Below are 25,705 nucleotides of genomic sequence, written 5' to 3'. Positions count from 1 at the left end.
CCAATCGCCAATGCCGTCTCCACTTTTGGGGTACCCTGAACCTGGCTGGAGCTGGTCTCCGGCAATGTACCTTCTGGCAATAGGTGAATGGGTATAACCATAACTCCTAAACCAGGTTTTGACCCAGGTTGCCATACCCCTTGTGGAGATATTTCAGTTGCCTTCTTGGCAATAGGCTAGTTGGTATAACCCCCCGACCATGTTTTGGTCCCATTGCAGCACTTACTCCCACCATTTAGTCATATGAAGGTCACCACCAGGCCACGAATCTACTCCCTCCATTTAGCCATGTAAAAGTCACCACTGGAACAAATCAGGACTATTGCACTTGCTTTGCCACTAGGTAACGTCTCATTCACTCATATTCATAAAACCTCTCCAACCCACTGCCCAGTGCCTTAGAGTTATGGTTTTATCCCCCTGTGGGACTACTCAGGCAACTCTGGGAGGAGATCAGGCTCCTCTTCTGCCTCGTGGGGAAGGTCTACTAAATCAAACCTGGGTTCTTACCAATCTGATGAGTGGTGCTCCTTTGGCTGGTTCCTGGGTCTCACTGAGTTCCTTTGTGCTCTCGAGGTCCTTGCCTCAGCACACCAGGAGGGCTAGTCCCCTACGGATCAAGCAGTCCACTGGCACCAGGCAAAATCACCTCTTTCAACATCCCAGGGTCACACCCCGGTGACAAGGGAGGTGATAACACCATCTCTGCCTCCGAATTCCCGACCAATGCACCAGAGATGTGGCAGGATTTTGCAGAGAGAGATGGGACACCAAGGTTATTTTGCCAGGAAGCAGTGTTTATTCATGCCAGCATCAGCTCAGTGGATTCACATCCAAAGGCACAGAGGGAGCATTGCCCTTTATACATTTTTAACTTCTTTGTTCCCCCAGTAAGGCTTACATATTAGTAACATATAGGCTCATTGGGTATTTCACAGCTCAAGTTTACAGAGGAGTTACACATGCATACTTTAGATTGGGGGCTATATTCCTTTCTAGCATAAATCTTTCCAAGAAAGCTCTTATCTTATAGTGCTAGAAGGATTCTTTCACTATTCTGGGAAGGCTTTTATCTTACTGTACTAAGAGGGCCCTTTCTCTATCCTGGGAAGGTCTTCATTTTATTAGGCTAGGGAGGGGGGCTCCCTGCCTCATTTCCACAATACAAACCCAAGGTGTAGATATTTTTAATAATGAATTCTACCAAATGCTTAAAGAATACTTAAAACCAGTCTTTCACAAACTATTGCAGAAAACTCCCAATTCATTCCTTGAGGGCAGTATTACCATGATTACAAATCCTAACAAACACATGCCAAGTAAGGAAAACTACTTAAATATAGACACAAATATCTTCAACAAAATCATTTCAAACAGAATCCAGCAATATAAAAAGGATTATATACACTATGTATGGCTAAGAGAGATTCATACCAGGAATACAAGAGTGATTAAAATTCCAATAATCAATGGATGTATCATGCCATATTATTAGAACAAAGAACATTTAAGCAATGTCAGCAATACAGCAGACTAGCAAATACCAGCCTTCATCACTTCCATAAGAAAACAAATATAGACAGCTACCCACAAACTAAAATAATCCTGGAAGGACTCAAAGGCCTATTTAAGAATCAACTGCAACATAGCAGAGAAAACAAATGGAGAATAACCATACAGAAAGAATAGCTGGTGAAATTATCATATGCGAAACACCAGGTAGAAACAAAGAAGAAAAACACGGAGGCTATAGGTATTACCCACACAGTGGAAGCCACCATGCTCACCAGTGACCTTCTCCACAGAGGACACCAGCATCTTTTGCCACTAAAATAACGGATATCCATTTCCACTGCAGAACCCCAGAGAGGGAGATATGACTGCACACATCAACATACCCAAAAAGCAGCTGCTGTTCTGCTGACATGGAACTAGAGACATCACTTCTCCCAGGCCTCAGACACTGGAACTACAGCCATAGCAACCTAGCTTGCAATGGGATACTATTCATCCTAATGAAAGAATGAAACTCTCTGACTTGGAACAACATGAATGAACCTGGAGAACATTGTGCTAAGTAAAATAAGCCGGACACACGAAGACAAGTACTGCATGATCTTACTTACTTGTAGAATCTAAAAAAGTGGAATTCATAGGATCAGAGTAGAATGGTGTGTACCAGGGGGAGATTGGTGAGGGGTAGGGACTAGGGAGATGCTAGTTAAAGAATACAAAATTTCAGTTGGACAGGAATAATAAATTCTGGAAATCTATTGTCCAACATGACTACAGTTAATAGCAATGTATTGTGCTCTTGAATATTGCTAAAGGGAGTAGATTTAATTGTTCTCAACACAAAAAAATTGATTTAAGCTTGTAAGTTCATGAATTTGCTAATTAACTTTAGTAAGCTATTCCACAATGTATACATATCTCAACACATCATGCTGTATACATAAATACGCTTATAATTTTTATTTGTCAATTAAAAAAATAAAGAACAAAAAATTTTACCATCTCAGAAGATGCAGTGAAATCCAACATGTTTTTAATGATAAAATCTTGAAAAAAAACTAGGAATAGAAAGAACCTTCTTCAATTTGATAAAAACTAGCTACAAAAAAAGTTCCAAGTGACCTCATACTTAATGGTGAAAGCAGGAATGTTTTCCCCTAAGATCAGGAACAATAAAAAGACATATGCTTTAACTACTTCTATTCAACTTTGTACTGGAGGTTTCAAGAAATAAAATGTAAAAAGACTGGATAGGAGAAAGTGAAACTATTTCTGTTTGCATTTAACATGTCTTATATGTCTCATGACATGTCTCATATATAGAAAATCCACAAAATTCACCAAAAACCCTTAGAATTAACTAACTGGTTCAGGAAGTTTGCAGAATATGAGTAATAACAAAATATAATTTCACTTTTATACACTAGCAATAAACAATTTGAAAATGAAATTAAGAAAACCATTCCATTTGCAACAGCATTAAAATAAATACAAATTTTCTGGAATAAATTTAACAAAGAAAATAAAAGATTGATAAATTGAAAACCCTTATTATAATTAATTAAAGAAGATCCTAATAAATGAAAAACGGCCCATATTTATGAACTGGAAGACTAAATATTTAGCTGCCAATACTCCCCAGAATTAAACTACAGATTAACTGCAATCCCTATCAAAAATCTCAGCTGCCTAATTTTAGGAAATTGGAATACTGACACTTATTCTTATGGAAGTGCAACCATAATAGGCAAAACAGTCTTGCAAAACAACAGGTGGGAAGAATCATATTTCTTGATTTCAAACCTCACCTCACAAAGCTACAGTAATAAAAATAAAATCTCTCATAAGTATAGTCATACAGAACAATACAATAGAGGGTTCAGAGTAAACCCTAATTATTATGGTCAAGTGAATTTCAACAAGAGTGCTAAGACAATTCGAGAGCAAAGTATAGCTTTTCAACAAATGGTGCTGAAACTGCTTTATCCCCACATAAAAATTATGAAGAAGGACCTCCTACCTCATAACATATACAAAAATTAACTTCACATGGATCAAAGACCTAAATGTAAATACTAAAATTAGAAAAGCACATTAAATGTTCATGGCCTTGTTTAGGCAATAGAATAACACCAACAGCATAAAAGAAAAAAGAAATAGAATACATACATTGTACTTCCTCCAAATTAAAACTTTTGTGCTTCAGAGGACACTGTTAAGAAACTGAAAAGACTACCCACAGAATGGGAGAAATATGTGCAAATTGTATATTGATAAAGAATATGTGTATTAATTATATAAAGGACTCTAACAACTCAACAATAGAGAGACAAATTTTAAAATATGCAAAGTATTTTAATAGTTATGTCTACAAAGAAAATATACAAATGAGCAATATGCACATGAAAATATACTCAATATCATTAGTCATTAGGGAAATGCAAATCAAAACCACATTGCAATACCACTTCAGATGTACTAGAATGACTAAAATATAAAAAACAGACAAAACAAATGTCAGTGAAGATGTAAAGATTTTGAAACCCTCTTTCATTGCTGATGGAACTATTCATAACAGAGTGCAGTAATTTTGAAATATAGTTGCATAGTTCCTCAAAAATTAAACACTGAATTAGCAATTCACCCAGAATATCTACTTCTAGGTAGTATATACTCTAGAGAATTAAAAATACATGTACACAAAAATCTTGAACAAATGATTTATGATCAGCATAGCAGCATTATTCATAATAGACAAAAATCAGAATAATCCAAGTGGAATCAATTAATGAATGAATAAACAAAGTGTAATCTATCCATACAATGAAATATTATTTGGCAATAAAAAGGAATGCAATACTTATATATGATACATGAGTGAACCTTAAACATTATGCTAAGTAAAACAAGCCCTTCACAAAATAGTATATATTCTATTACTCTATTTATAGGAAAAGTCCAGAATTGACAATTCCATACAGACAAAGTAAAGATTGTTTTCAGCAACTGGAAATAGGGGAGAATGGAAATGACTGCTAATGATTTTCTTTTTGTCGTGATAAAAATGTTCTAAAATTAAATGTTCTAAAATATTGCAAAATGCTATGAATATATTAAAATCCATGAAACTGTCTACACTAAAAAGGTAAGCTTTATTATATTTGACATTTTAAATAAAACTTTGTTTTAAAAATAAACTACTGATACATATAACAAGAATGAATTTCAAAAATTTTATGTTAAGTCAAAGATGCCAATCTCAAAATCATACATCTGTATAATTCCACTCATATAAAACTCTTTTTTAGAAAAGACTCTTTATAAATTGTATGTATGATGACAAAAAACCAGATCACTGTTTGTCCGGAGTTGGGGATAGGGTGAATAATGAAAAGGGACAAAGAGGAAGACCTTTTGGGGGGTGATGGAATATTCCATTCCTATTGTGGTACTGGTTACACAGGTGTATACATTTGTCAAAATGCATCAAATTGTACAACTAAAATTGGTTAAAATTCTGATGTTACATTAATCTTGTGAGCTGAAGTTAAATGAAATTAAAATGAGGTTATGTGATTTTACATATGATTTCCTGTTTTGGTTGTCTAACATTTCCCAACTGAAGTAACCAATTCATACAAAAAATCAGTAAATGACAAGTATGGTTTCTTTACGTTCCTCTCATATGGTAGACCTCAGTTTATGTCAAGTGACAGCAAAAAAGAGCTGAAGTTGTGTTTTATTTTATAATCAGATTCTTCTTGTCTATTGGCCTTTCTTCACTGCTGCATCCACCTGTCCCCAAGGACACTGTCTCCAAAGAAACCAGGTAGCATGCTTTTTTTTAAGCTCAAATTACTAAGATTCATTAGTGACTTTGTTCGTGTGTCACCAGGGACTCTGTTTATTCATCTAGTCACATTTTTAACAAATAGAGCAAATGTTAAACTAGGTATAGCAATGTGTTATCTGCCCTGAGAAGTCAGAGTAGCAACTATCCTGAAACTGGAGAAGATTCCTGACAGTCTACAGCATTTATGGGATAACATTTTTTCTTTTAATTTATTTTAGAGAGCTATAATATTGTATCAAGAAAGTTCAAGTAATTGGTTGAAGGTCGATGCTTTAGAGAAGTCTATGCATCTCAGAGTCGTCTTGAATGTGACAGTGAATTAATAAGCAAAAGTGATCAGCCATTCATATAAAAACATTCATCTCAACTACCAGTTTCAATTTAGGAATTTTAAGATTTTGTATGTTTCAACAATCAATAGAAACTATGATTGATAGTCATAATAGTAAGTGAGATAAAGTTTCTCATTTTGATTACATTTTTTTATCTGCATTTTCTTGTGCTCTGGAAGAGAAAACATATCTAACCTATCTCTTAAAAATCTAAAATGTGAGTAATAATGTCTATATTTGGTAAAGCATCGTTTTTTTCTTAGAATATGGCTTCCTATGGATATACAAATGTCATCTTCTGGGAGCTTTTTATGCACAAGAATATATTGGCATTTAGATGTTAAAATTTGATAACTATCTAGAAATATACAACCTATATTTTCAACCTTACATCAAAAAAATGAGAGATATTGCGTACAATTTTGCAAGCATAGCCCTCAGTCTCCCAAAAGAGAGACAAATTGACTGAAGTTGCATCACCTCATTAGAGATTCCTGTTCTTATTTTAAACATGTTTTTAAAGTAGAATAAACAAGAATCAGCTAGTCACATTTCCTATGAGTCATTTTACAAATCTTGTTTTCTTATACCATAAGAGAAAAAATACATATATCTCTTTAGAGCATTGATGTCCATTGGTGACAGAGCTAAGTTTACCCAATGATGTGATGCTTGTGTTGCCTGAGAGATCAGAGGAGGGTTGGAGAAAAAAATTATACCAGAAGATCTGGTGAAAAGAAGGCAGTCTGTTATCAGCTGTGAAGATAATAAACAAAAGCAGTCATGTTAATTCACTTTAAAAGCAGAGTAAAAAAGAAATTTAACAACAGGTTCAAAGATATAGGAAATGTAAATAAAGTTAATATCAAAACACTTTGAATTAAGAGATCAAATAGAAAGGAAAATAGCTTTGAGCGTGCCTGATTGGAAAGCAGGCTATTGATAAATCCATTTAGAAACATTTGCTAGACCATTGAAAATGTATCTGGAACTGTGTCCATTGTGTAGGCTATTATGGTGAAAAAGACATATATCTCATAATACCAATAAATTAGTTTTCTTTCCTAAGTGCAAATATAGCAGCAAGCATTGTTTTCTGTGGGAGTGCAGTGATAGGAATTACAGATAGCATAGTCACCAGAATCACAGGAAATTTTCTAGGGGGCTTAAAACTGAAATTGAAAACCCATGGAAAAATAGAAATCACTCAGATGAGCTGAGAACAGAAAATAGAAGTTCTGTGAGAAGCATATAACAAAATATCTGTTGCACGGAGTATGCTCATTAAATGTAGCCTCCTGTCATTTTTGAAAATTACATTTTTTAAAAGAGCACATTAAGAGAAGGAGCAACTTCATAAGATGGAGAAGGTGGTGAGTTTTACTTGTGACGTAGTAAAGTTGAAGTCCATGTGCAATGTTCAAGTAGATCATTCAGATTGCAGCTGAGAATTAGAAAGGGCCATTGCAAAATAAAATACATATTTAATAATGATCACCTGAAAGATATTTCAAAACATTAAGAATTGGTGAAAATACAGAGTAGTTACAAGTATGGTGAAAAGTAAAGACAGATAAATAAAACACCAACAGATTTCAATAATTTTTAAATTGTTTGTAAAAAAAAAAAAAAGGTAATTCAAACTGAGGTTTCATGATCTCATACTACCAGAAGAATCATTGTTTCTAACTGAATATGCAACTCTCTCCAAATTTGGTTAATGTTGTGTGCTTGTGTAAATAGCTTTCACTATGCCATAATTCCTATTTTATGTCTTAAATCAGATTAATCATTTTCCATATTTTTTCCATGTTTTCTCTCTTGGTTAAGATTAAGCTACATAAGCCAAAAATAAATTGAAACAGGATATCCTGGGAGAAAAAGAGAGCACTAACAAATAGACAAAAGGATCACAGAAACATAGCATCTCCAGTATATTTGAAGTTTATTTATCAGAGAATTTCATTAAGGTATAAATGCAAACTATGCATATTTTTTAGAATATTGTGCATTAAAACATTCTGTATTATGTACCACCATGGATTACTTAGAGACAGAGAAACCTGAGAAGGAGTCAGTGTAAGGAGGGGAACTGGGGAAGTTTTGTGTGTGTGTATGTATATATGTGTGTGTACATATACATTCTAGAGTCTAGAAGTGTTCAGGAAATACCCATATGTACTAAACAAAAGCAGAAAACAAAAATTTTTCATCATAAAGTGGGACTAGAGACTTCAAGTGATTGTGAACCCATATATTTATATATTAGCACTTTAAGAAAAATCAATGTGTCGAGAAAATGTATTAGACAGAAATCTTGAGAGTCAAAGGACATCTTTGCTTTCCATGAAATGACAGACTGATAGAAAAGTAATCCTTTACAGAATATGTATTTAAAGTTAAAAAAATCATAATGAATAAGAAAATTCTGAATATGATAGTTTTAATGCTGTTAAAATAATCTATAACAAAATGTCTCTGAATGTTGCATGCAAATCTAACAGAAGTTGGAAATCAGCAATGAGGAACAATACAGTAACAACATTCGTTCTACTGGGACTGACAGATGACCAACAACTGCGGGTTCTAATTTTTATCTTTTTCTTGCTCACCTACATGCTGAGTGTAACTGGAAACCTGACTATCATCACTCTCATCTTAGTGGATTCGCACCTTAAAACAGCCATGTACTATTTCCTACAAAATTTCGCTTTCTTGGAGATCTCCTTCACATCCGCTTGCATTCCCAGATTCTTGTATAACATAGCAACAGGTGACAAGATGATTACCTACAATGCCTGTGCCAGTCAAGTATTTTTTACGGACCTTTTTGGTGTAACTGAATTTTTTCTCCTGGCTGCCATGTCCTATGACCGCTATGTGGCCATCTGCAAGCCACTGCATTATGTAACCATCATGAGTAGCACTGTCTGCAGAAGTCTTGTTTTTTGCTGTTGGGTTGCTGGTCTGTTTATTATAATCCCCCCACTTAGCCTAGGTCTAAATCTGGAATTTTGTGATTCTAATGCTATTGATCATTTTATCTGTGATGCATCTCCTCTCCTGAAGATCTCTTGTTCAAATACTTGGTTCATGGAACAGACTGTTATCATCTGTGCTGTGCTGACCCTCATTATGACACTTACGTGTGTAGCTCTGTCTTACATTTACATCATCAAGACAATTTTAGCATTCCCTTCTGCACAGCAAAAGAAAAAAGCCTTTTCTACTTGTTCTTCCCATATGATCGTGGTTTCCATCACCTATGGCAGTTGCATCTTCATCTATATCAAACCTTCAGCAAAGGAAGAGGTGGCCATTAACAAGGGTGTGACAGTCCTCACCACTTCCATCGCCCCCATGCTGAACCCTTTCATTTACACACTGAGGAACAAGCAAGTCAGACAAGCCTTCAGTGAGTCAATCAAAAGAATCATAATGTTCTCCAAGAAATAAGGAATGTGGAGTTCAATGAGCATAGACAGTGAACTTTCCAGCCAAACTAACTTATTTAAAATACTCTCACTCTTCCTGGTCTAGTGACATCTTCCCCACAAACCTCTTTCAAGATTTCTTTCCATAACAGGCATGTTCACAACTTTTGAAAGTTTAAATTGTAATTTCATTTTCAAATTGAAATACCAAAAAATAAAATATAAGGAAAAAAAACAGAGGTATATCTCCAAATTAGAAATACCAAAAGAGAAAAAAAAATAGGTTAGTAGATTTTTACACTTTTCAACAAAAGAACAAATAATGGTAATATTGTTTCTTTCAATCCAAAAGTTTCTTTTTTTAATTCAGTAATGATTTTATTTTCAATAAACTTTATTTTGTAACAATTTTAGATTCACAGGGAACTTGTGAATGTAGTACAAATTAGTCACATAAACCTACACCGATTTCCCTTATGATTGACGTCTTTCATCCAGAATTTATTGCACTTAGTCACCATTTCTCCTTTGGCTCCTCTTGACTGTGATGGTTTCTTTCACTGCTTTTGAAGAATTTGACAGTTTTGAAGAGTATTGTTCAGGTATTTTGAAAATTTTCCTTCTATTGAAACTTATCTCATGACTATCTCATGATTAGACTGGGGTTATGGCCTTCTAAAGGGGAATGCCACAGAGGCTATGTCATTTTTATCACAGCATATCCAGATGCAGATACATGTCTTCAACATGTCTTACTACTTTTCAGGTTGACCTTGACCATGTGCCTGAGATGCTGCTTGTCAGGTTTCTCCACTGTAAAGTTACTCTTTTTATCTCCTTTGAATATGATATTCTTTGTAAGGAAGTTGCTATGTGTTGCCCATACTTCATGAGTGGTGAGTTACTCTCCAGTTCCTTGAATGTAAAATGTCTGTATAAAGTATTGGAATCCTTCCTCAAGGGAGATTTGTCTCTATTTATTTGTTTATACCAGTGTAATAGTTAATTGTGTGTTTCTGTCAACTTGACTAAGTCACAGAGTGCCCAAATACTTGGTTAAGCACTATTCTAGGTGACTTGTGAAGATCTTTTTGGATGAGGTTAATATTTGAATCGTTAGACTGAGGAAATCAATTGCCCTTTATAATGCAGGTAGCCCTCATCAAATCAGTTGAAGTCCTGAGTAGAACCAAGGATTGGTACTTTTATGAATAAGAAATAATTCCTTCTAACTGCTTGAATTGGAACACAGATTTTTTTTTTCTACCTTTCGACTTGAAGTGAAACATCTGCTCTTCTTGGTTCTTGAGGCTGCTGGTTCTCAGACTGGAGCTTAAATCATCAGTTTTCTTGGCTCCCAAGTTTTCAGACTCAGACCAGAACTAAATCAAACCTAGACTCAAGCATCATCAGCTCTCTTGGGTCTCCAGCTTTCTGACTGTAGACCTTAGGACTTCTCAGCTTCCATAATCAAACTTTCGAATGTTATGTTCACTAATTCACTTACTTTCTTTACGACAGCTACTATTTTGGGAACTAAAAATAGAAGACACAAAACCACAAAAATCTTCCTACCATGTATCCTCAGAGGTAAAAATAAATAATTCTATGTTAAAGAAAATAAAAAAGCTAACTTGCAACTGAAATATTTTTGACATGAAAGACAAATATAAACCTCAATTCTTTAATACCAAACATGTTAAAACTAGGAATTATAAGATTCTAAAGTACACTGAATCAATAACAACCAAAATTGTTAATGTTATCAGCTTTTCAAAAAAATATATAAAGATAAAAGGAAGATGGTGAAAACAGATTACAATATTGGGAAATTTGAATATTTTGGTATTGCAAAAAAATCTGACAAATGTAGATACATATATTTAAATACAAACACAGAATTTCACTAAAATGAGAAAACACATGCCAAAAAAATAAAATGAAAGAAATAAAGAATAAAAGCAGCTAAAGAAATATATACTAATATATGTATTTATATATATAAAGATTTACAAAAATTTCTAAAAGGAATATGAAAAGCTGTAAATAAGGGTATTGCATTTTTATGATATTAATAGCTACACACAATAAAAACACAAACTGTTTACCACACTTCCTCTCTAAAAAGGTCAAAATCTGAAACTAAATTTCCCATAGCAATGTACTCCGGGCACTTTAATATACATTTTTCCTCTGCTTTTGTAACTTTTGTGGCTAATCTTTTTCCATATGCTGTTTCCCTGTCAAAAAATATAGTTGATTTTCCTCATTCTTTTTTTATCCTTCATTTATCATTCTAAAAGTCACTCCCACTGGGAATTCTTTCCTGCCCAACTGCATGTGCACCTAAAACACAAAAGATTTTCCATTCAGAAACAACCTATGTGTCTGCTATCCAAAATTTTTTCTTCTTCTGTCTATATCCTTTACTGAACTGTCAGTATTGAAGGCAAAAACTTTGTCAATACTGTTCCTTTGAATATAAACAGTGTCTGGCCTTTAATATGTTGAAAGTATGCCTTTCTCAATTGTAAAAACAATATGAAACATGGTTGAATCACTATATATAATAGAAAACAAAAGGAAAAAAATGTTACCAACAAAAAAGGAGAAAATGAAAAATATACACTTATATGCATCTATTACTTTATATGCCATTCTTTTCATTTTTATTGTATATATTTAAGGTATGCAACATGATGTTTTGATATAGATATCCATCATGAATTATTACTACAATCAAGCAGATTCATATACCCACTATATCAAATGTTTATCTTTTGTGTGTGCAGTAAAAGTACCTAAAATGGATTCTTCTCAAATTTTTACTGTATAATACAATATCAATAAATGTAGTTCTCACACTGAACATTATGTCTCTACTCTTAATTTACATAATTAGAAGTTTGTACCCTTTGACCTATATCTCCCATTTTCTTTCCCTCCCCATCCCTGGTAACCACCATTCTACTCTCTGTTTCTATGTATATGAATTTAAATTCTGCATGTAAGTGAAATTGTAAGGGATTTTTTTCTTTCTGTGTCTGGTTTACATCTCTTATACTAATGTATTCTAGACTCATTCATGTTGTCACAAATGTCAGGATCTCCGTTATAAAGGCTGAAATAAATACACACACATATATATAATATATATATGTCTTATGAGAATTAAAGTTTAAACAGATATTTTGAGACAGCTAGCAGGGTCTGACAAATTATATTTCTGACAGGTGAATAAGCAAAATTCTTTTCATTTACTTTCCACTGTTCAAGTTTCCTGCTTCAAGTTGTGTATATATATATACAACTTCTTTACTCAGTCATCCTTCAATGGACACGTAGGTTGTTGTGTAGGCAGCAATGAATGGAAGTATGAGATGCTGATTTCATTTCCTTTTAATATATACCCATCAAAGGGACTTCTGGATGATACAGTAGTTCAATTCATTCTTTTTAGCAACCACTACGCTGTTTTCCATAATGGCTGTACCAATTGACATTCTAATCAACAATGTATAAGGATTACTTTTTCTCCACATCCTTGCCAATACTTGTTACTTCTTATCTTTTTTATTATAGCCATCCTAACAAATGTAAGGTGAAAGCTCATTGTGGTTTAACTTTGCATTTCCGAAGATTAATGAGATTGAGCCTCTTTTCATATATCTGTGCATTTTTGTCCATTTTTAATCAGGCTATTTGGAGGATTTGGGGGGTATTAACTTTATGTGAATTTCTTATATATTTTGGATTTTAAAAACTTATGAGATTTGTAGTTTGAAAATGTTTTCTCCCACTCAGTAGAGTGCCTTTTCATTTTGTTGATTATTTCCTTTGCTGTGCGGAAGGTTTTTAGTTTGACAAAGTCACTCTTGTTTATTTTGCTTTTGTTGACTATGCTTTTGGTGTGATATCCAAAAAATCATTGCCAAGAAAATAAATTTAACCAAGAAAGTAAAAAAGTCATAGACTGAAAACTATGAAACATTGATAAAAGGAATTGAAGATACAAATAAGTGGGAAAATATCCCATGGTCTTCATGAAAAAAAATTGGCATTGTTAAACTGTCCATAACTCAAATTGATATATACATATATATACTGAGTATATATGTATATATTCAATATAATCCTTACCAAATTTCAGTGGTATTTTTCACAGAAATAGAAAAACTGATTCTAAAATTTGTATGAAACCACAAAAGACCCATGTAGCCCAAGCAATCTTGAGAAAGAAAAACAAAGTTGAAGGATCACACTTTCTGATTTTAAATTATAATTTAAAGCAATAGTAATCAAAAAAAATGGTATACTGGCACAAAAACAGACACATGGACCAATGAAACAAAATAGAGAGTCCAGAAATAAATCCAAGCATACAAGGTCAATTAATTTTCTACAGGACCACCAAAAAGATGCAATGGGTCTTTGCAATAAATGGTGCTGGGAAAACTGAATATTCACATGCAACAAAATGAGACTGGACTAAACCATACACAAAAAACAACTTAAAATGGATTAAAGACCTAAATGCAATATGTGAAAGTGTAAAACTCCTAGAAAACATGGGGAGATCTTGATAATGGGCTTGGTGATGATTACTTGAATATGTGTCAACGATAATCTTCCAAACATCACTGTCTCCTTTCCTTAACTTCATTTCAAAATATCAGTGTAACTATCTACCTTAATGAATATTTGATGGCTGACTGTAACAGTCTCTCAACTTAACTATAGCTATGTTGATAAGTTTTTCTTTGTCTCTTAAAGTATCAACTTCTATGAAGGCTCCTATATTTGAAGTCTTGATAGGGTCCAGATCCTTTTATTTATTGTTGCATCATACCTTGTTGTTTCCACCTTCCATATGGTTCAAGATGTCTCATTGCCATGGCCATAATAAAACTAGAAAGACAGGAGAAAAAACAGGAGATATGCTCTTTTATTTTACATGTCTTACATTTGCACAGATCATTTTTACTTCAATTATATTAACTAAAGCAAAGTTGCTTGGCCAGCTTCAAGAGATATTTAAAAGTAGTTACATATTACTATTTTAAAACAAGGACTTCTAGTCTTATGAGAATTAAAGTTTAAACAAATATTTTGAGACAGCAGTGTCTGACAAATTATATTTCTGACAAGTGAATAAGCAAAATTCTTTTCATATACTTTCCACTGTTCAAGTTTCCTGCTTTTTTCATATATTCCTTTATCCCCATAAAAAATATTTAGCCCTGCATCCCACACCTTTATAATAAAATAAAGTATAAAAGAATATTAGCCCTGTAACACGTATTATACTGTTTCTTCTTTGAATTTTTAGAATGCAGTGGAAGTCTCATTGCTGTTTCCTCACTCATCTCAACTGACAAACCTCCCCAACAAATCTTGTAAACTCTAAGCTTGCATAAGTCCCGTTGGGTCCTCAATATGTCTTTTGCCATATGTTCCCCTACAAACCTTGAATGTTTGAAGCTTTCAAGTTTTCAGTAACTTGCAGTATTATAAGGTAAACAGAAATATTTATCTCTGTCTCCTTTGTTTCTAAAGCAGAATGCTATGACATCAGGCTTTATTTCCCTATGTTCTTCTAAATGTTTAGGGATACTTGTGTGTGTTCAATCATTGGTTGATTGAAAACCAAGCTTTTTTTTCTAAAAGATGCATTCAGACTTTTTTTGTTGGGTGTGTGTCTCATAGATAAAGATATGATGTCAATGAGTTTGGGACTTTTCAAAGTCATCCGCTATTTTTAAAATTAACCTTATGTAATGGTTTCAATTCAGATCTTGTCACTTCTTACTATCTGAAAGATTTTTACCAAGTCATCTAATCTTCTAAAATCTTTTCCTTTTGACTAGAGCATTTAGTCCAATGTTTTTGTTTGTTTGTTTTTAGTTGGGGTTTCGCTCTATCATCTAGGCAGGAGTGCAGTGGCTCAGTCATGGCTTATCACAGCCTCAACCTCCTGGGTTTAGGCATCTTCTGCCTCAGCCTTTTGAGTAGCTGGGGCTACAGGTGCACACCACTATGCCAGCTAATTTTTTTTATTTTTGTAGAGACAAGGTCTCAATATGTTGCCCAGGCTGGTCTCAAATTCCTGGATTCAAGCAGTCCTCCCATCTCGGCTTGCCAAAGTGCTGGAATTATAAGTGTTAGTCACCTGTGGTTGGCCCCAATTTTTTGAAACAGGGTCATCAGTATATCAAAGCATCATGTTGTATACCTTAAATAAATACAAGGAAAAAATTAAAATAATGAAGACAGCTTTATTAACATGCAATTTACATAGCACAAAGTGTAAATTGCACACTTTGTGCAATCCAATGATTTTTAGTATATTTACTAAGTTGTGCAGGCCTCACCATAGTCTAATTTTAAAACATCTTTGACTCCAAAAGGGACCTTGTGCCCATTGGCAGTCACTCTCCATCCATCTCTCTTCACATTTCTTCCCAGCCTGATGCAACCACTAGTATACTTTTTTTCTCTGTAGGTTTGACCATTTTGGAATAAAATGAATTCATCCAATACGGAATATTGTATGACTAACTTCCTTTCAGTTTATCTACTGCAATATGAAAACATTATTTTAAACCTAACATATTCTTGATACTTCCAGTTTGTTCTAATGTTTCTATTGCTTGTTTTTAAATCTATGAAAGCTATTGATTTAAAAGTTATACACTAAACTCTTTTTTATATGCTCTATGGGATTCCTTTAGAATTAAAACTATTTGGTTATCTTTCTAATCTACCATACCATCTTACATTTTTGTCTCCTTGAAAACTGTAAGCATATGAACAAGATGGCAGAATAGGAAGTCTCAGACTTCAATTCCTCCACCCCAGAAAGTTCAACCATCCACAGACTCAAACATCTTTAATGAAGTTCCCAGTGCTTGAAAACAATCTGAGACATCCAGGTAGATCACAGAACTGAATGAAAACAGAATTAAAAGGGTAAGAGTAGCAGACTTTCACTTAAAGTCTGTTCTGTCTGATGTAAGTGTGGCTAGAAAGATGTACAGGCATGCTCTTGCTCTCTCCCCACCCCCTCAAGTCTGCACAATTCCATACAGAAAGCATAGTCTTGAGCCCATGGTCTCTACAAGTAAAAAGAGAACTGAAGATGGTCATCCAACTCCCCTAACATTCTGAGACTTTCCCAGGAAGCCCACTCTTGTCTCACCTCATGAGGAACACTGGAAGTAATAGTAAGAACAAGCTGTGTGGAGTCAGATATAAGTAAATAAATAGACTCATAGTGACCATTAATTGAATATTTGTGGTAACTCCATGTTCCTTCCAACTGTAGCACCAGATGGAGATATCAGCCAAATGCATAACAAATCTGCAAAGCTGAGTTAGCTGCTTTCAGATGCACTGTGAGCAGTTCTACCTGGTTTGAGTTCTTACATGGTTGGTGTTCATGCCCAGCCTGAGAGCTCGCCCCAAAACACTATTCAGAAAAGGAGATGCCATACTCCAAGCATTTTGGAAAAGACATAGAGTCATTGAACAGATATAAAAATAACTATATGTTACCTACAAGAGACTCACCTCACTTGTAAGGACACACATAGACTGAAAGTGAAAAGATGAAAAAAGATGCTGGGCTCAGTGGCTCATCCTGTCATCCCGTGCTTTGGGAGGCTGAGGTGAGTGGATTGCCTGAGTCCGCGGGTTCGAGACCCACCTGGGCAACTTGACAAGACCTCATCTCTACAATAAAATAAAATTTTAAAAAACTAGCCAGATGTGGTAGCGCACGCCTGTAGTTCCAGCTACTTGGAAGACTGAGGCGGAAGGATCGCCGGAGCCCAGCAGGTCAAGGCTGCGGTGGCCAGGAGCATGCCACTGCACTCCGGTCTGAGCAGAGTGAGACTCCAACTCAAAAAAAAAAAGATATCCCATTCAGCTTAAAACCAAAAGAGAGCAAGGATAAGTATACTTATATCAGACCAAACAAACTTTAAGAGAAAAACCTATAAAAAGAGACAAAGAAAGATATTATATAATGATACAGGAGTCAGTTCAGCACTCAGCACCAAAGAGTCCAAATATATAAAGCAAGTATCAATAGATCTAAAGGGAGAGATAGACTGTAATACAATAACAGTAGGGAACTTCAATATCCCACTTTCAACAGTGGACAGGTCACCCAACAGAAAACCAGTAAGTAAACATTGGACATGAGCATCACTTTATACCAGAGGTATCCAACATTTGGCTTCCCTGGACCACATCAAGTAAAGAGGAATTGTCTTGGGCCACACATAAATTCCACAATATAGTTAATTTATATACATAATAAGACTTCTTTTTTATATGTTTTTATTATAAGGTTTAGAAAAATGAGAACAATATAATACTAGTGGGAGATTTGACCTTGCTTTTGTAAAACTAATCTATTGATGCCTGGTTCAATGGAAATGGTTGCAATTCTTAGTTAGTTCTCAAGGTGCTTGCCAGAAATGTTTGTTCGAATTTTGTTCTTCACGTGCTTCATAATTGAAAACAGCCACTCACAAATGTCTATGCTGCCAAAAAGTAATGTTATGAATAAGATGTGACTGTGAACTTCAAAAACAGAACTACACATGGTGTCACGAAGAAAATAAGCACTAAAAAACATGATGTTAAAAGATTTTGTGCCGGGCTCGGTGGATCAGCCTGTAATCCCGCGCCTTTGGGAGGCTGAGGTGAGTGGATTGCCTGAGCCCGCGGGTTCGAGACCCGCCTGGGCAGCGAGACCTCATCTCTACTATAAATCAAAAAATCAGCCGGGCGTGGTAGCACATGCCTGTAATTCCGGCTACTCGGAAGGCTGAGGCGGAAGGATCGCCGGAGCCCAGCAGGTCGAGGCTGCGGTGGCCGGGAGCAGCCACTGCACTCCAGTCTGGGCGACAGAGTGAGACTCCAACTCAAAAAAAAAAAAAATTTTTGTGAGGTCATATTATTTGCTGTCCTCGGCCACATATGACCCATGGGCCACAGGTTGGACATGCCTGGTTTAGACTAAATGGACCAAAGAAACATACATGACATGCTATCCAGCAGCAAGAGAATATACATTCTTCTATAGTGCACATGAAACATCCTCCAGGACAGATCACATTATGTCATAAAACAGTCTTAGCAAATTTAAGAAGATTGAAACTATATCAAGTATCTTTTCTGGGCACAGTGGTACAAAACTAGAAATCAGTAACAGGCGTAATTTCTAAAAATTCACATGTACATGGAGATTAAACAATATATCTAGAGGCAAACAGAAATGGAAACACAGCATAGTAAAACTTATAGGATGCAGCAAAACAGTTCTCAAATGAAAGTGTATAACAATGAGTGCCTGAATCAAAATAGAAGCACTAAAACAACTGAAAATGTATCAAGAAACTGAAGTAAAAGGAATAAATTAAGCTCAAAGTTAGCAGAAGAAAGGAAATAATGAAGAGCAGAAACAAATAAAATAAAGACTAACAAAATACTATTAAAAATCAATGAAACTAAGAGTTGTTTTTTAAAAGATAAGCAAAATTGAAAAAACCTTTAGTTAGAAAAGAAAAAAGTAAGAATACTCAAATAAATAAAATCAGAAATATAAAAGGAAACATAATTATATGCCAACAAATTATAATAACATAGAAGAAATGGGTAAGTTCACAGATATATTACCTGCCAAGACTGAATCATGAAGAAATCGAAAATCTGAATAAACAAATAATGACTAAGGGAATTGAATTAGTTATAAAATGTCTCCCATAAAGTAAAGTTCAGGATCTGATGGTTTCACTGCTGAATACTACCCAAAGTTTAAAGGAGAATTAATGCCCGTTCTTCTAAAACACTTCAAAAATATCAAAAAAGAGAGAACACACCAAAACTTTTATGAGGCCAGTATTACTCTGATAGAAAAGTCATAATGAGACTCTACAAAAAAAGAAAATTACAGTCAATATCCATAATGCACAGAGATGAAAAAATTATCAACAAACTGTGTACTAACAAACCAAATTCAGCAACACCATAATCAAGCAGGATTTATCCCTAAGATACAAGGACAGTATAACTTATGCAAATCAATAGATGTGATATGCAATATTAACAGAATGAAAAATAAAAATCACAAGATGAATAGATGCAGAAAAGGTGTTTGAAAAAATTCAGCACTCTCTCATGATTAAAAAAACTCTCAACAGATTAGATATTTGGGGAATGTACCTCAATACAATAAAGATCATATGTGACAAGCTCACAGCTAACATTATACTCAGTGGTGAAAAGTTGAAAGTTTTCCTCAGATCAGGGACACATGTGCCCACTTTGGCATATCTCTTTAGCATAACACTGGATGATCTAGACAGAGCAATTAGGCAAGAGAAGAAATAAAAAGTCATCCTTAGAGGAAAGGAAGAACTGAAATTGTCTGTTTCCTAATGACATGATCTTATATTAGGAAATTCTAAAGACTCTAAAATTGTTGGAGAACAGAAAATCAACATATTCAGATGGGTAGCATTTTTTATACACTGATACAAACTATCTGATAAGGAAATTTTTTAAATCCCATATACAATAGCAATAAAAATATTAAACACTTATGCATACATCTAACCAAAGAGGTGATCAATTTGCATATAGACATAATTATTATCTTTCTCTTTATTGAACTTCACAGATATGTGTCTTTTATAGATTGAAGGTTTGTGGCATCTCTGTGTTGAACAAGTCTATAATCACCATTTTTTCAACAGGATGTGCTCACTTTGTGTCTCTGTGTCACATTTTGGTAATTTTCACAATATTTCAAATTTTTCATTATTATATCTCTTATGGTAATCCGTGATCAATGATTTTGATATTACCATTGTAGTGGTTTTGGAGTGCCACAAATAATGTCCATATAAGATGGAAAACTAAACAGATAAATTTTGTGTGTTCTGACTACTCCATTGACCAACTGTTTTTCTCTTTGTCTTCCTCTCTTTGAGCCTCCCTCTTCTATAAGACACAATATTAAAACTAGGCTAAGTAATAACCCTACACTGGCCTCTAAGTGTTCAAGTGAAAAGAAGACTCACATGTCTCTCACTGTAGATCAAAAACTAGAAATGATTAAGCTTAGTGAGGAAGTCATGTCAAAAACTGAGATAGGCTGAAAGCTAAGCCTCTTGCACCAAACTCTTAGCCACGTTGTGAGTGAAAAAAAAAGTTCTTGAAGGAAATTAAAAGTACTACTCCAGGGAACACATAAATGATAAGAGCTCAAAACAGTCTTATTGCTGATATGGAGAACGTTTTGGTGGTTTGGATACAAGACCAAACCACCCACAACATTCCCTTTGGCTAAAACATGATCCAGGTCAAGGTTCTAACTTTTTTCAATTCTATGGAGGATGAGAGAGGTGACGAAACCACAGAAGAAAAGTTTGGAGCTGGAAGAGGCTGGTTCATGATATACAGAAAAATAAGTCATCTCCATAACAGAAAAGTGCAAGGAAGCAACAAGTGCTGATGCAGTAGCTGCTGCAAGTTATTTTTTAAAATCTAGCCAAGGTAATTGATGAAAGCAGCTACACTACACAGCAGATTTTAAATGTTAATGCAACACCCTTGTTTTGGAATAAGATGCTACCTAAGACTTTTTATAGATGGAGAGTAGAAGTCAATGCCTGGCTTCAAAACTTAAAAGGACAAGGTGACTCTTGTTAGACGATAATGGAGTTGGTGGTTTTAAGTTGAAGCCAATGCTCATTTACCATTATAAAACTCCTTGGTGTTTTTCTAATGATGCTACATCTACTCTGTTTGTGCTCTATAAATGGAAAAATACAGCCTGGGTGACAGCATATGTGTTTATAGCATGGCTAACTGAATATTTCAAGCCCATCATTAAGACCTACTTCTCATACAAAGAGATTCCTTTCAAAGTATTACTGCTCATTGCCAATGTACCTAGTTATGCAAGCGCTCAGATGGAGATAGTAATGTACAATAATTTTTTTTTTTTTTTTGAGTCAGAGCCTCACTCTGTTATCCAGGTTGGAATACTGTGGAATGATCACAGCTCACTGCAGCCTTGACCTTCCAGGCTCAGTTGATCTTTCTGCCTCAACCTCCCAAATAACTGGGAATACAAGCACATGCCACCATATCTGGCTACTTTTTTTTTCTTTTCTTTTCTTTTTTTCATATAGATGAGGTCTTGCTATGTTGCCTAGACTAGTTGTGAATTCCTGAGCTCAAGCAATACTCTCACTTCAGGTTGGGCATGTGCCGCCTAGATTAATGTTTTCATGCCTTTTAATACAACATTCATTCTACAGCCCACACGTCAAGGACTCATTTTTCATTTCAAGTATTATTATTTAAGAAATACATTTCATAAGGCTACAGTAATAACTTTGATGGATCTGGGCAAAATAAATTGAAAACCTCAAAATGATTCCCCATAAGAACACTTGTGATTCATACAAGAAAGTCAAAATATCATCAACAGGTGTTTGGAAAAAGTCGATTCCAACCTTCATGATTGACTTAAGAGATTCAATCCTTCAGAGAAGGAAGTAACTGCAGATGTTGTAGAATTCACAAGGGAACTGCACTTAGAAAGCCTGAAAATGAGACTAAATTACTGCAAATTCATATTAAACTTTAATTAATGAAGAGCTACCTCTTATGAATGAGCAAAGAAAGTGATTTCTTGAACTGGAATTTACTTCTGGTGAAGATACTGTGAACATTGTTGAAATGACAGCAAAGGAATTAAGTTTTCAAAACTGGTCTAGATTTTTTTCTTAATTAGATTCTTAACATTTTCCTACCAGTCTCTTTTAAATTATTCTAATGCTTTAACCTGTCTCTGGAGGCCCTGTCCCCACTGTTAATATGTTAAGTTTGACTTTTTTCTCCCCTTCAAGTTCATTACACAGATGATTCATTAGTGGTTTTTTTTAACCTGGGTCACCAAGGACCCTTTTGTTTATTAACTTGTGCAGATTTGACAATGATTTAAATTTTTAAAAAACTGTTTCCTAAGCTTATTATAGTACTATATCTATTGTGAGAAATTTGATGCAATTGATAAAAGAAATGTCAAGGAAATTATGCATTCCTGACTGTTGCTGTGAGAGTGACCACATTTAATCAGTAGTGAGCAGAAATTTTCATGCAAGTTTTCAACATTAGATTCATTTTTATCTTATAGCTATGAGAATAGTTTTAGTTAAGCAATTAACAGAAAGAGGTTATTTTAAAAGCGTAAGTATGATAAATTCTGTCATTTCAGTTGCATTTTATTTTTAGAAAGTTGGGTTATATATGCTGTTAAAAAAATCTTTCCTGAATGTATAAAACTTAGAAATAGAAGTTATAATATGGGTGTCTACTAAGCATCATTTTTAGAGTGCTTTCATCTTGGATAATGTAGAGCCATTGGTAAGATTATTTTAAGCAACAGTAAACAAGAGGTGATCTAAAAGTAGCATAATTTTGAGTTATATGAAAAATAATAACATCTCTCATTCACTAATTTCTGAAAACTAAAAATTAATGTCAGAGTAAAAGTATTTTCATGAAATCAGAGACCAGGGGACAGGAATGGAACTGGGAAACAAGGAGATTGGAGGGAAGATTACTCTGCACAGATAACCCATGTAAAATGTTTATTTCAATCTCTATCATATAGTAAAGGTCCAATAACCATAGTATACTAGTTTGATATAAAAACAAATACAAGGGAAGAAATAGGAAGAGGTGTGGAAAATCAAGAGTTTCTTTTTGGACTTACATTTGGAATATATTTGGTTATATGACTGGAATTTTGAAGAGCAATTTTTTTCTTTTTTGGAAATTAGGTGTCTAAGAAAATACCCAAAGAGAGTGTATATGTTAAGAAGTAAAGAATCACAAATAACTATCAACATAAGCTCAGCCAGCAAGAAATGTCTAGAAACTGCATAATGAAAAGCTGACATGTAAAACACATACATGGCAATAAGGCAAATTATAAGAGAATTCCATAATATTGTATGGTTAAAAGTACACATCACATTCTACTGAGAGATTTCCTAGACTTTAACAGAAATAGAGAAGCGCTTGATAAACTTTGGTATAAATTGCTTTATTAGAATCAAAACATGATTATAGTCTATTGATTATTGAATGTACTGTGATTTACCAAGGGAAAATCATTGTGAACCAGAACATTAAAATAGCTTAAATATATTTATTAGTCATTATCAGCCAGGTAATTTTATAATTACTTTATATGTCAACTTATGTAATTTTTCAACACAGTAAATGCATGAAGGATAATATTTTTATTTCCATTTTAAGAAATAAAACTAAGTCCCAGTAAAATTAAGCCATACTTGAAGAAATGAATAGTTTAAATCTGATATTTTTGTACTTATTAATAACAGTATTTTGAAGTGTGTTCTAACCTTAACTAAATAGATTGGAAACTAAAAGTTGTGATGATTTATAAATCTCTATTTATTTACACCTAACATATAGTTTCATTCTATGAAACAAATGTGCCATTAAATTTTTCTTTTTCTTCTGCACCCCAGTAGAAAAATAGTATAATTTTAAACAGAAAATTATGAGGGAGAAACAGAGGAATGGGTGAGTAACAAAGAAGTTGTTTAAAGAAAAGATAAATTTTAATAATTATAATACTAGTGTTCAAAATTTTAAGCACTGGATGCAATAAGCCTATATAGCAAACCCAAACTGTTTTTGGGTTTGCTATATAGGCTTAATACACTGTGATGTATTTGTGCTTTATTAATAACAAATCTTCAAGGAAACAAATAGAAATGATAGGGAAAGTTTAAGATTCAACTTTAAGATTCAGCCTAAAGTGAATAGGGAAGAACTCTTGATCTCACAAACTATGAAATTGAAAATAAATGTTAGTACAGATAAAGAAATCTGATTTTTTTAAAACCTCCCCTGAAATAACACACACACAAAATACACAATTATAAAACTTAAGCTGCCTGTGCATTGATACTTTTAAACAAATTTTTATGCATGTGAATTTCTTTGCTAGTTTTTCCTCTATTAATTTCCACCTTATGCAAATATATCTGAATTTTTAAATGCAGAGTGAGCAGAAGTAAGAAATCAATTATGAGAAACCACACAACAACCACATTCATCCTGCTGGGACTGACTGATAACCCACAACTAAAGATGGTGATTTTCATCTTTCTGTTTCTCACCTACATGTTGAGTATAACTGGGAACCTGACAATCATCTCCCTCACCTTCGTGGATTCACACCTTAAAACTGCCATGTACTTTTTCCTACAAAATTTCTCCTTCTTAGAAATCTCATTTACATCTGCTTGTATTCCCAGATACTTACACAGCATATCAACAGGTGATAAGACAATTACATATAACAGCTGTGCCACGCAAGTTTTTTTTACTGACCTCTTTGGTGTAACAGAATTTTTTCTTCTGGCCACCATGTCCTATGACCGATACGTAGCCATCTGCAGACCCCTGCATTACGTAACCATCATGAACAACAGGGTCTGTGGAAGATTCGTGCTTTGCTGCTGGACAGTAGGCTTGCTCATCATACTCCCACCACTCAGCCTAGGCCTAAATCTGGAATTCTGTGACTCTAACATTATTGACCATTTTTTCTGTGATGCATCTCCCCTCCTAAAGATCACATGTTCAGAAACATGGCTCATGGAGCAGATGGTCATCGTCTGTGCTGTGTTGACCTTTATCATAACCCTTGTATGTGTAGTTTTATCCTACACATACATCATTAAGACAATTCTACGATTCCCTTCTGCTCAGCAAAGAAAAAAGGCATTTTCTACCTGCTCTTCCCACATGATTGTGGTCTCCATCACCTATGGAAGCTGTATCTTCATCTATGTTAAACCTTCAGCAAAGGAATCAGTGGCTGTTAACAAGAGTGTGACAGTCCTCACTACTTCCGTCGCACCGATGCTGAACCCCTTCATTTACACCTTGAGGAACAAGCAAGTAAAACAAGCCTTCAGCAACTCAATAAAAAGAATTTCATTGTTCTTAAAAAAGTAAGAGAATTTGCTAATGTAGATAAATTTTTGTTTTCATAGAAAGATTATTGGTTCCTAAGTAGGTATCTCTAAGTTTTTGCATCATTCCTTTTCTTATCAACAAAGCAGTTTCAGGATAAAAGTTCCCAAAAAGAAAACATAATACATTTCTAGGAAACAAAAGAACGATGCCACATATTAACACACCTTAACAAAATTGCAAACAAAAGGAAATAAAACAAGCAGAATCAATGGGTTCATCATATAGTTTAGATTGAGTAACAGTATTTATTACCTTGTCCAATTCCAGCTTCTGAAGATCTTTTTAATGCCAGGCACCATTTCAGACACTGAGGATAGATTAGAAAACCCGCAAATGTATTGTCCTTTCATGCCTTATATTTTAGTGGATATATGTGACCATTACATTAAACAAAATATAAACATCACAAACAACAACCAAAAAAACCAGACAATATTTTAAAGTGAGTAAATAAAACATACTGT

General features: G+C 34.2%; 2 protein-coding genes across 2 annotated transcripts; both read left to right on the top strand.

Annotated features, from left to right (window-relative positions):
- Positions 1–8,220: 8,220 nt before the first annotated feature.
- LOC103269831 (olfactory receptor 6C2-like) lies at positions 8,221–9,156 on the top strand. The gene has a single exon (XM_008067387.1). The coding sequence runs from the start codon at positions 8,221–8,223 to the stop codon at positions 9,154–9,156; it is 936 nt and encodes a 311-aa protein (XP_008065578.1).
- Positions 9,157–24,284: 15,128 nt separating this feature from the next.
- On the top strand, positions 24,285–25,220 carry LOC103269830 (olfactory receptor 6C2-like). Its single transcript, XM_008067385.1, has one exon. It carries the CDS (start codon positions 24,285–24,287, stop codon positions 25,218–25,220), a length of 936 nt encoding a protein of 311 aa, XP_008065576.1.
- The last annotated feature ends 485 nt before the right edge of the window (positions 25,221–25,705 follow it).

This window comes from Carlito syrichta, unplaced genomic scaffold, assembly GCF_000164805.1.
Source record: "Carlito syrichta isolate Samal-C Ts95f unplaced genomic scaffold, Tarsius_syrichta-2.0.1 Scaffold309503, whole genome shotgun sequence".
NCBI classification, from domain to species: Eukaryota; Metazoa; Chordata; class Mammalia; order Primates; family Tarsiidae; genus Carlito; species Carlito syrichta.
Note: the sequence above shows the minus strand (reverse complement) of the source record. Positions and strands in the feature narration are given on the sequence as shown.

Excerpts from the sequence above, each read along its gene's own strand:
- LOC103269830 (XM_008067385.1), top strand. The coding sequence starts at position 24,285 with ATGAGAAACCACACAACAACCACATTCATCCTGCTGGGACTGACTGAT.
- LOC103269831 (XM_008067387.1), top strand. The coding sequence starts at position 8,221 with ATGAGGAACAATACAGTAACAACATTCGTTCTACTGGGACTGACAGAT.